Source organism: Diorhabda sublineata, chromosome 6 (assembly GCF_026230105.1).
Source record: "Diorhabda sublineata isolate icDioSubl1.1 chromosome 6, icDioSubl1.1, whole genome shotgun sequence".
Taxonomy (NCBI): Eukaryota; Metazoa; Arthropoda; class Insecta; order Coleoptera; family Chrysomelidae; genus Diorhabda; species Diorhabda sublineata.
Window position 1 is genome coordinate 35,686,188 of NC_079479.1, and position 12,051 is coordinate 35,698,238.

Sequence of the window (12,051 nt, forward strand, 5' to 3'; positions counted from 1 at the left end):
TTTTCCATAGAACTAAAAATTTGATATCCACAAGTGATTTGTTCGAATTATTTTATTGTAAGTTCTATAAATTTGATAGTAGATCGAATATTTTGTAATAAAGAAGAAGAAATAAAAACATATGATTTTGACATTGACATCTAAAGTATGTCGAGCAATTAAGATACTATGCCTATGATATTTATTTAAAATAAAATAATTGAATACGAAATATCTAAATTTACCTTTATTGATACGTGTTAGAAAGATTCTATTTATAGACAATAGAAGGGTTTAATTGTAGTTTAGAAGGTCAAAGGTGTAAATCATTTATCATGCCATAATAGGTAAATAGATGTCATTAATATCAATTTTTGTACCTTGCACTTTGAATTTTTTAATTTTTTTATCAAACCACTGACAATGAGATAATATTTGTACGTAACTGATTGAATTATAATAAATTAATCGTCGATATCAACGTTGGTGTGCTAATGGTACAAAATGCTGTAAAAATGGGTCAAAATTCTAGCTTACCGAAAGGTAGACGGAGATCTTTACGTTCTTTTATGAAAAAAACTCATTCTAAACCAAAATCTTTGAGTCACACCTTTAGTTTGAGCGAAAACGATGATAGAATAGATAGATTGAACATTAACATAGCCAGTGAAGAAGAACTGATGACATTAGATGGAGTAAACAGGGAAATAGCTAGAAGTATAGTGGAACATCGGAAAGCGATAGGAAGATTTCGTAAAATAGAAGATCTAGCAGTAGTGAGAGGTATTGGTGCTGATAGGTTACAAAAATTAAAACCCGAAATTTGTGTTTCATCAAGGAGAAGTTTGAGCTATACCTCATCGAGAGCCCAGAGTTATGATAGCTTGAAAAGTTACGAATCGAGGTTAACTGTGAGATCTAATAAGCTAGTTAACGTGAACAAAGCTAGTGTTTTTGAATTGCAAACTATAAATGGAGTGACACAGGAGATCGCAGCAGCCATAGTACATCATAGAACTAAGAAAGGAAAATTTAGACAGGTATGTTACTACTTTTGGAGATAGTAGGTTATTAAAGTTTTTTGTGTCTTCAGATAGAGGATATGATAAAGGTTAAATGTATAGATAATATACGATTAGCTAGTATTGGTAGATATTTGACAACGCAAGACGATGATGATGACATTTCTGAATTGGAAGAAAGCAGGCCCAGTATTCTCACTAATGGATATACTATGCCGAATCAGAGGAGCTTCAGAACTGATGGCATGCCCCAAAAGTTACCAATAAGGAACGGTCTTAGTAATTCTAGAGCTATTGATATATTTGAACTACTTTCAGCTTATTCTCCTAGGCCTGTGGTGAAGGAAATTTTCAATTTTTCCAGAAACGGTGAACCAGCTGTGAGAGTAGCTTCTTGGAATTTACAAGAATTCTCTTATGAGAAAGTTGGGAATTTGGGTGTTAAGGAAGTTGTTTGTAGGATTATTTTAGAAAACGGGTAATTATGATTGAAATTTCACGAATTGCGTAAAACATTATTTCTATTTATTTGTAGGTTTTCGATTATTGCCATTCAAGATGTATTAAATGTAACGGCTTTAAGACTAATTTGTGACGAGTTGAATAACCCAAAATTACAAAGGGTTAAAGAATGGAATCAAAATAATCATCATAATTGGAACTTTTGTATGTTGGATATACATGATTCAAAATTAGGATTCATCTATGATTCTGATGGAGGTAATTTATTTATTATCAAAACTCTGTTTATAAATTAATTAGTGATGAAAAAGTTGGACGTTTGAGGTCTTAACATAACCAAATTTGTGAAAAAATGACTTTTCAAATTTAATTTGGTCGAAAATTAGTTGAGTCTGGTCATAAAAGCCCAAAAATGAATTTTTAAAACTTTAAATGGTATTTTCTGCATTAATTTGATAAAAGATAAATTTTTGAATGTGTTTAACCTCAAACGGATTCAAATTTGACTTTTTGAACTAATTTAATGAAAATTTTAAAATCCTGAAGTCAGATTTATGAAAAAAATTGTTTTTATTTTGTCAAAAATTGGTTATTTCAGGTCATATAAGCCCAAAAATAATTTTACAAATATAAATTTCTCTAAAATGGAATTTTGGTATTTCTTAGTCGAATTTAATTAAAAATTGGTTTTCTTGGGTCTTATTGGCACAAAAATGGTTTTCACTACTTTGAATTTGGTTATGATAGGAGTTTCTGCATTAATTTAGAAAATTAGGATCATTTTTGAGTGAAAATTGAATTGAAAAGTTTAAATTTGATCCAAGATCATAATTAGGGAGAAAGGTTTAGTTTTAAGTGAATATTGAATTCAAAAATACTGTGTTTGACTTTCAAAGGATTCTAATTAGGCTTATTGACCTTATTTTAGTCATAAAATGGTATTTTTCGATCCAAATGGGTTGAAAAGATGACAAACTTAAAACAAAAATTTGTTTTTTTTTACTAATTTGGTTAAAAATTGGTTCATATTGGCCAAAAAAATGTCTAAATTCGATCCAAAATGGGATTTCCAGTTTTAGTTTATTAAAAAGGCTTTTCTTCATTTATTTTAGTGATAATCATCTCATCTAAGTTCAGTTTACTCGAGAAATACTTTATAAAAGTTCAATCTAGTTCTTATCTGGAGTTTAATTTGGCAAAAACTCAAATTTCCTAGTGTCAACTCTCTGTTTAGAGATTTTCTGGTCTTTTAAGTCAGTTTAAGCCCCGCTGGTGGAGTAAAACTTGTTCTATTTTGTCTACCCTTTCTTTTTCCGTATTTGTTTCTCAAATTTCTTATTTTTAGCTTGTTTACACCCTTATCTATCAATTTAGAGTTAGATTTACTTCTATCTTCTTCCAATTTTCCTTTCAAGTATTCTCTCAACACTTCTTCGTTCTATCTGATGTATTCATCTTAATATGTGTCCTTAGTTTCTTTTCCGATTAAAAACATATTTTGTACTAAATAAAACTTTTCGTAGGTGTACCAATTGATTTATTGTCCTTAAACGAAGGCCCTAGTGACACTAAAACCGAATGCGAAGCTTTAGTAGCCTCATTCAGAGTAGGAAATATAAATCTACAATTAGTTAATTTAATGTTACACAAAAGTACAAACATCGATTTTTTGGATCAAAAATTCAAAGAGTTGACATCGGAAAGTGATCTATTACTAGTCTTTATCGATTTTACAGGTATCAGAACAATGACAGGTAAAAAAAAATTGTGTTGCGATTAATTATCAGTTGATTAATTATTCGTTATTTCGCAGATGACTATTGCACGATTGGGAATTTGAAAGCGGCGTTTTCTACAAACACAAATACCACTTTCGTTAATCCCATTCCAGGATCCAACGCCCACACCGCTAACATATTGTATAACAGTAAAATGGGGAAACAACTGACTGGAATGACTAACGTGATAAAACAGGGGCTGATCCATCTGGCAATACCAAACGGTTGGACTTGGGGTGGTCCTGCTAGTCCCTATTGTCCCTTATACGCAGAGTTATACACTAATTCAACATCTGATATCGTCTTGTGATATTTAGCTTTATTTAGTATGATTTTAGATCACATCCAAAGAAATATTGATTGTGTTATGTGCAATAACGTCGTAAATAAATGACAAATACCGTGATACTAACTTAATCCCAGTTATAAACCTTATCGGAAGTACAAGATTAAATAATCATATAAAAATGTAGCAAATTTATTATATTTATTTAAAATAACGTGTAAAAAATATATAAAAATTAGTATTGACTACAGAAATTTAATTACTTATGATGGAAATATAAATTTTATGGTATCTAGTTAAATTTGGAATAATTGGATGATTTTTTTAGTTTATTTAATAAAGTTTCTCTTATTTTAGACATTTTGTTTTATTAAAACCTGCATCTTTTGAAAACGTTGTCAGAAATAGGGAAAATACAATAAAAGCACCGTTTGTATTCTACAAATTCCAAGTGGAGACAAAAACTTGTACCAATTGAAAAATCAAAGCTTAGTTTCTAACAGTAATCAAAATCTCACACAAAATGAGAATATCAAACAACTTTTAAGTGATTAATAATACACATTATTTACATAACGAGTTAAATTCATGAAAACGTCTTAATTTCAGTAGGGTCTGTATCTATCCCTTCTATTGTTATCTCTATAACTATTTTCATTGAAATTCCTATAATTATTGTAACTACCACTTGGACGGTCTCGATCTCGGTTATTAAATCTTTGTCTATCATACCACGGTGATATAATAGGAGGAGCAGGTATATCAGAATCTAATATTTTCTTGAATTCCAAATCATTGTCTGTAAAACGTTCGGAAAATTCTAAATCGCATTCCTTCAGAAATTTCTTTTGCTCGGGCGATAATTCTTCAGTACTCATTGTTTATGCTTCAAATAGTTTTTGATAAGATTATTAAATAAAAACGTTTTATTAGTATAACAATGTAATGTTAGTTGAAGCAATAATATTCTTCTTTTTCGTTTAGTTATTACAAATGTTGTAAATGAACTATTAGTTTTGTTCGCTGCAGATATCCTGAACGTGTTCTGTCAACTCTAGCCAGTGTAATTTTCTAGATAATTGTGTTTAAAAAACATGGTAATCGACTTTATACTCACAAATGTTAAGAATAAACCTTCGACTATATGCATTTTATTCTTCTAGCTAGTTTTGAATTGAAATTATAATTTTTAATGTTCTGAACATTTGACGTGTCCAGAAGATATTCGGAATGTGTTTAAATTATCTACCGTGAATTAAGCTTCTATTAGTCATATTAAATCCAACGAAAATATTTTTGTTTCTTTTCCATTGGTTAATGATAAATAACTATCTTTTTATCGATTTGATTGGTTAAAATATGGTAGCTAAATATCTACGATGAAAGAGGCTATATTATTGAAAGAGGTTAGCCGCGCGTATTTTAATATAAATAATTATCAAAAAGAATATAAGTTTTAATATTATAAATTTATAAAAATTAATTACGATTTATTTTCATTCCATTTTTACTACAAATATACCCGCTGTAAAGTGAGATATTCGCAATTGTGCATCAATACAAACAAACTGACAATAATTTAAATGAATTTAGAAATACATACATACAAAAATGTTTGACGATTATTATTGGCATTACGATTATGCTCGTCTAGCTTGGGATACAGGTTTTTGTTTCGATAAATATAAATACCCCAACTTGGATAAAAATAAAATTTGTAAGTAATCAAAATCACTTTATATAATAATAGTTTATGAATTAAATTTTTAGGTTTAATTGACATTGATCGTATCATTAAAGAACGAGATGTAGCTTCAGTTGAAAGGAACCTTTCAATAGTAGTCCAGTTTGTTTTGGATAACGATCAAGCCGAAGTTTTGGATTCTAATTTTGTTAAACTATTTCGTTTGGCACAGCTATCAGTAGAATATTTGTTGTTTTGTAAAAAATATTTGGACAAAACTGTTGTTTTACTAAAAAAGGACATAATTAAAATGAAAGAAGTAATGTTTATCAACAATAATAACTGTATAAGATTAATTTGTCATTTTTAGCAACTTGAAGAAACAAAAAATTACACGGAAGAGCTGGTGTCCCATTTATCGCCTTCGAGAAATTTAATGACGAGATTTACATGTGAAATGTGTTTAAAAATGTTCAGCACCGAGGATTATCTAAATTCCCATATAAAACGAAGGCACAGTACAAACGATATGTCGATACCTATAAATTTAGAAGCAGACAAATTGCATTCGGAAATAAAGGAATTGAAAGAAAGATTGAACAACACCGAGAAATTCATTCAAGAAAAACCGATAAACGAGGGAAGAGATGATAAAACAACAAAATTGGTGTCGGAAATACAAGAAAGTTTCGATAGATTTAGGAAACAAGTAGAGGAAAAAATGACGAGTTTGCAGTTGGAGAAGAATTTTTTTACAGATAAATACGACAAGTTGTTTGAAATTGTGTTGCAGTATAAAATGGTCGAACGCGAACAACGAGGAATGCATATAACAGAAGAAAAAAAACGCAACGTGGAAAATATCAGTACACAGACAGATAAAGTACGAAAACACTTACAGATACATACGATTAGGGATGACAATACTTTTTATTTTGAAGATAAAAATTTGCGTCCCCAGGAAGATATCGAGGAGAAAATTGAGAAGAAGTTTAATGATTTTGAGGAAAATATTGAAAGCAAAGTGAGTGAGACATATGAAAATCAATTTGGTCGAGTTTAAATTATAAATTTCAGATTTCAACGGGATTAAGTAACATAGAGAGTCAAATACAAACTTTCTGGCAAAAAATTTCAACTCCACGTCTTACAGAAGTTGTACAAACGGAAATTTTGGACGTAGAAGAGGATAAACCAAAAATTAAACCACGAAGTAAATTAATTTCTATCTCGCCTATGAAAAATATAGAAAACGAATCGATATTGGAAAAAGAAGTTATTGAGAGTGATTATTTTCCACAACAAGAACCTGTTGTTACTTTTGTACGTGGAAAATGTAGTGGAGATAATGGAAGCGATTCTGATACCAAGGAAACTATTGATAGTGGAAAAAAACAAAGCGATATTGTCATTTATTCACCTATCATCAAAAAAGGTAAATATTACTATTTATTTTTATATTTTTATAAAGTAATATCACGATTTTTTACCATCTGACTTATTAATCATTTTTACGTGATAAAAATTTGAATTTGCAATTTTGTTTATAAAACAATGGATTTTTTTTTCAATATTGTATGTGCTTTCCATCATTTTTTATTCATATTCAGCAGAAAATTTGATTTTAATTTATATTTTCTTTCCTCAATTTCAATAAAACACGTTTTGACAACTTAACCTTTTTATATTTCGTATTCTTCTTGTCTTAAATACGTGGTCACTAATTATAAATTCTAAAATATCTGTCAATTCTAGCTACTTATCCTAATATGTAACAGACCTCTTGACTTTCGTTTTCGTAGAATATATCATAGAGTCAGTATTAAAAATAGAGATTACAAAGTATGAGACAAGGAGGCATAAAGTAATAGGACGGTCTACCTAATCAAATCTATCTTCCTACGTCACGAAATTACGTTTCTTTATAGTAAAATGTAACAAAACAACATAATAAATGATAAAACACTGTAGTGACTGAGTTTGGAAAAATTTCCAAATGAATCGTGGAAATCACAATTAGTCGCCGTTTTGCAACCAAAGTCGCATTATTTACGTTGAAATTATTTTTAGGTTAGGTTGATAGTGTTTTATTTTCATTTTTTTTTTTGGACAATTTTCATGTCTACGAAAAAAAATGTATACACAAATAAAATAAATTCTTGCCAATCACGATATGTCCGATGTTTCAAATTACGTTACTAGAAATAATATAGAGATAGTAGTAAATCGATGCTCTTTCTCCATCTTCATGCAACTCTATCTTTAATATAGAATCTATGAAAAAACTCATCTATTCCATATTTCGTCTTCTTCTTTTTTCCGAATTTTGAATTATCTGACAAGTTATTAAAGCTGCTTAACCTAAAATATAACATGCCTTTTGACTAGTTAGAGGTTCGTTGAGACGTGATTGGGATGATTTTAGGATTTGTTATTTACTTTAACTACTTAGTGTGTATCCGACTATTATCACTATGAGGTACCAAACAGTATTTGGGATTATTTCAGTTGTAGAATTCCCTATCATCGTCCATTTGGCTTGTGAACCGGTTCACCAGGTATAGCTCCAGTGCTAAAAAGCTCCATAAAACTTGAAAATGTTTCGTTTCAATCCTCTTTGTTGTGTCTACCAACTCAAATGAAAACAATTCCACGAATTGTAGACATTTAGTTGTATGTAAATGTTTATATTTTAGGTAATCGAAAACAATCAGAATCCATTAGTTCAGAATGTAATATTTCGAAGATTTCTTCGAAAAAACAAAAAAAATCTCATACGAATGATATTAAAGATGTCAATTTATTAGAAACGGAATTAAATGAAAAAATTAGTGCTACAATAAACAATGCTCTTCAAGAAATGGGAATAAACCCAACGTGGAATGGTATTCCGAAAAGAACTTTTGAAAAATCTTTGGAAATAGTGAAACACCAAGAAAATCTTAATAAAAAGGTAGATTGTCACTAGATATTTCAAAATTTTTCATTTATTATTGTTTATTTTAGAGTTTTCCACGATATGATTCCTTAAAAAAATCAATTGAAAAGTTAGTAAGGACTACAAGCGAGAAAAAATTACCCAAGGATGATACCAAATATACCAAGACGTTAAAAATACAAATTAAAAAGAACGAACAACCCAAGTAAGTATTTTGATGAAATTCTAATTTGAATTGAATAATTTTGTGTTTGTAGGTCAAAATCGAAGGCGATTATCCAGATCAAGGATCCATCCTTTTACGATAGTGACAGTGAAGCTGATCTTGATCCGTATTTACCGAAACAATTCAAAATAGAAGAAAATTTGGAACAGAAACAGGCTCACGATGCGGTTATCGAAGAGTTGCAGGCAAAGTTTTCAAAAACAATGACAAATTCTGATACGAACCCAGTGATCGAGTCAGTAGAAGACGAGGAAAAGAAGGAACGAAAGAGCTCCATGAAAAATGTCGCCGCAGAAGGATCTTTGGTTAGGAAAAAAGTGTTTTTTGAAATGCAGGAATCGGAAATTTCGGAAAAATGCGATGAAAAAGTTGACAGTTTATCTGATTTTGAGTTGACTTGAATTAATTTGTCTTAGGAGATAAAATAATGATGTTATTTTGATTTTTGTATAATTATATATTAATTTAAGTTGTAAAAATACAATAAACATGTAATTAATTATAAAAATAACGTTTTATTTATAATTAAAATCCCGTATTCCTAAATTATACAAGGGAGGTACAAAAAGTAATAGACATTTTGATATTAAACCACAGTGGGCGGGACTAGCGTCGCCATATTGACATCCAAACGATCTTAAAAAGACAAGATGCTACTTTTACTCCATTGTTTTTACAATTTTATACAAAATTTATGTTATAAAAATGTGTAAACATCAAATAAATGGAAAATAAAGTACTTTTGTGATAAAATTCCCCATACATCGATTATACAATGGAGATACAAAAAGTAATAAGACATATGACATTAAACCACAGTGGGCGGGACTAACATCGCCATATTGACATCCAAACGATCTTAAAAAACATGATGCTACTTTTACTCCAATGATTTAAAAATATATATATGAATTTATGTTATAAAAATGTGTAAACATCAAATAAATGGAAAATAAAGTACTTTTGTGATAAAATTACCCATACATCGATTATACAATGGAGATACAAAAAGTAATAGACATATGACATTATACCACAGTGGGCGGGACTAACATCGCCATATTGACATCCAAACGATCTTATAAAACATGATGCTACTTTTACTCCAATGATTTGAAATTATATATATGAATTTATGTTATAAAAATGTGTAAAAATCAAATAAATGGAAAATAAAGTTTTTCTGTGATAAAATTCCCCATACATCAATTATACAATGGAGATACAGAAAGTAATAGACATATGACATTAAACCACAGTGGGCGGGACTAACATCGCCATATTGACTTCCAAACGATCTTAAAAAGACAAGATGCTACTTTTACTCCAATGATTTAAAATTATATATATGAATTTATGTTATAAAAATGTGTAAAAATCAAATAAATGGAAAATAAAGTTTTTCTGTGATAAAATTCCCCATACATCAATTATACAATGGAGATACAGAAAGTAATAGACATATGACATTAAACCACAGTGGGCGGGACTAACATCGCCATATTGACTTCCAAACGATCTTAAAAAGACAAGATGCTACTTTTACTCCATTGTTTTTACAATTATATACAAAATTTATGTTATAAAAATGTGTAAACATCAAATAAATGGAAAATAAAGTACTTTTGTGATAAAATTCCCCATACATCGATTATACAATGGAGATACAAAAAGTAATAGACATATGACATTAAACTTCAGTGGGCGGGGCTAACGACGCCATATCGTCGTCCGAAAGGTATAATTATATATTATTTTATGTTGTAAAAATATATAAACATTAAATAAATGAAAAATGAAGTTTTTTTATGATAAAAATCTCACATACATAAATTATACAAGGAAGGTATAGAAATTAATAGACATTTTGACATAAAACGACAGTAGGCGGGACTAACTACACCATAATCACGTCCGGCCAGTCTTAGAACGTAGATGGCTATTTTCATTTAAATTTTTGTACAATTATATATCAAATCATGTGTTGACATAAAATAAATATGATACTGAATGAAAAATAATTGTTTTTTTATGATAAAAATCAGACTTAAATCATTTATACAAGGAAGACACAGAAAGTATTACTTTAACATTACATTTTGACATTGGGCGGGGCTATCGACCCAATGTTGACGTCTAAGTGGTATTAGTTTTAGTAAGTAATCAGCTGTGATATCTAGCTAATCACGTCGACAGTACTTAAAATGAACTAGAATTAAAAATCACACAATTTAGGCAATTAAATTGAGTTCAACAATCAATATTTCTATAGAAGAGGCATTGTTTTGTAGTAAACAGATTTGGAATCATTTATTTTTATAAAAAAATCCAATAAAAACCCAATGACTCAGTTTTTTGATATTTGAGGAAGTTATCACGTTTTCACAGATTAAATATGGGAAAAAAATAAATCAATTTATGTGATTTACAGTTAGTGTTACATATGTAGAAATTTCTATAAAAATTTTAGTATACAATGCCCAGCATAGTGTAAACTATGAAATAAATTGTTATTTTATATTAATTGAAAAAAAAATGAATGAATAAAGTTTATAGATAATAAGAAATAAAAAAGATTTAGTGAGTAATTAAATAGACGAAATACAAGAATTCATTTCAATTTCTCGGTTTTTTAAAGCCTGATATAGTAGAATAGAGGCGTAGGAATCGGTAGCCGCGTATTCTTTTTGTCTTTTTGATAGAGGAATAACATGCCATTGGCTATTTCGAACTTTTTTGTCTTTGTCAATTTTCAAATCCAACAACTGATCTACTAATTTCTCAAGACTCCACCTTTCCGAACGAGAAAGAATAGAGTTTGCTAAAACACCTAAATCCAAACAGTTATTTACTATTTTATCACCATCGAAACCTTTAAAATCCCTCGCTAATTTTCTTATGTCATTTTTTATGTTGTTTCCTATTAATTTAACATTTGGATGCACTAACAATTCACTTAGGCTTTTCGGTAGATTTTTAATTTGACTCACATGGAAAATGTAGCACGTTAATTCGTCACAACTTAATTGTATTGTTGCAGTTTTACCGGGGCCTGTTTGGAATGAAAATGGCCATTCCATATCGAACCCAATAACAAAAGAATCACTAGAAACACTCGCTTTTTCTAATAAATTATCACTTATTAAAGCTATATCTATTAATTCGGTGTGATATATAATTTTTCCAGTAAATTTTATAAAAGGTCTGGCATCTTTCATTCTTGCGATTTTTTCTTTCTCCGATTTAATTCGTTTTTCTTCTTCTTCTCGTTCTTGTGGAGATATTCGGCAACGTAATTTCATTTTAAAAGATATTAATTTTTATTTTTTTAACACAACTTTCTACTTTTACACATATTATCATCCCGCCAATTTATAGAAATGACAAGCTGACGTTAAGATGGAATAGCGTTCGTTTGAACTGTCAGTGTCATACTGCACCAGAAAACTATAAATGTGAATAAAACAGTAAATTTAATACTAAAAAAATTATTTTATCTTTTACATTCATTATTACACACTAATCGTTTATATATTTGGATTAATTAATTCATTTTTTGAAAACTTTTTATCTATGTCATAATTTTCATAGAACTTAAAGATTATGAATTTAGAACGGAGTATGGGAATTTGGTTCTGGCTAAACTTACGTGAAGCAGATCCCGCACCAAAAATGC

At 29.3% G+C, this 12,051-nt stretch overlaps 3 protein-coding genes across 3 annotated transcripts; 2 read left to right on the plus strand and 1 right to left on the minus strand.

Moving 5' to 3' along the window:
- The first annotated feature begins 94 nt into the window (after positions 1-94).
- Positions 95-3,883, plus strand: LOC130444804 (endonuclease/exonuclease/phosphatase family domain-containing protein 1-like). The gene is made up of 5 exons (XM_056780055.1): positions 95-1,019; positions 1,073-1,479; positions 1,537-1,721; positions 2,987-3,217; positions 3,277-3,883. Exons 1-5 carry the CDS (start codon positions 474-476, stop codon positions 3,549-3,551), a joined length of 1,644 nt encoding a protein of 547 aa, XP_056636033.1. The 5' UTR covers positions 95-473; the 3' UTR covers positions 3,552-3,883.
- Positions 3,884-4,905: 1,022 nt separating this feature from the next.
- Positions 4,906-8,883, plus strand: LOC130445646 (cilium assembly protein DZIP1L). The gene is made up of 7 exons (XM_056781397.1): positions 4,906-5,244; positions 5,298-5,530; positions 5,582-6,235; positions 6,289-6,646; positions 7,908-8,164; positions 8,218-8,354; positions 8,407-8,883. The coding sequence occupies exons 1-7, from the start codon at positions 5,139-5,141 to the stop codon at positions 8,774-8,776; spliced, it is 2,115 nt and encodes a 704-aa protein (XP_056637375.1). The 5' UTR covers positions 4,906-5,138; the 3' UTR covers positions 8,777-8,883.
- On the minus strand, positions 8,818-11,758 carry LOC130445647 (3'-5' exonuclease). Its single transcript, XM_056781398.1, has one exon. It carries the CDS (start codon positions 11,675-11,677, stop codon positions 10,964-10,966), a length of 714 nt encoding a protein of 237 aa, XP_056637376.1. The 5' UTR covers positions 11,678-11,758; the 3' UTR covers positions 8,818-10,963.
- Between the last annotated feature and the right edge of the window lie 293 nt (positions 11,759-12,051).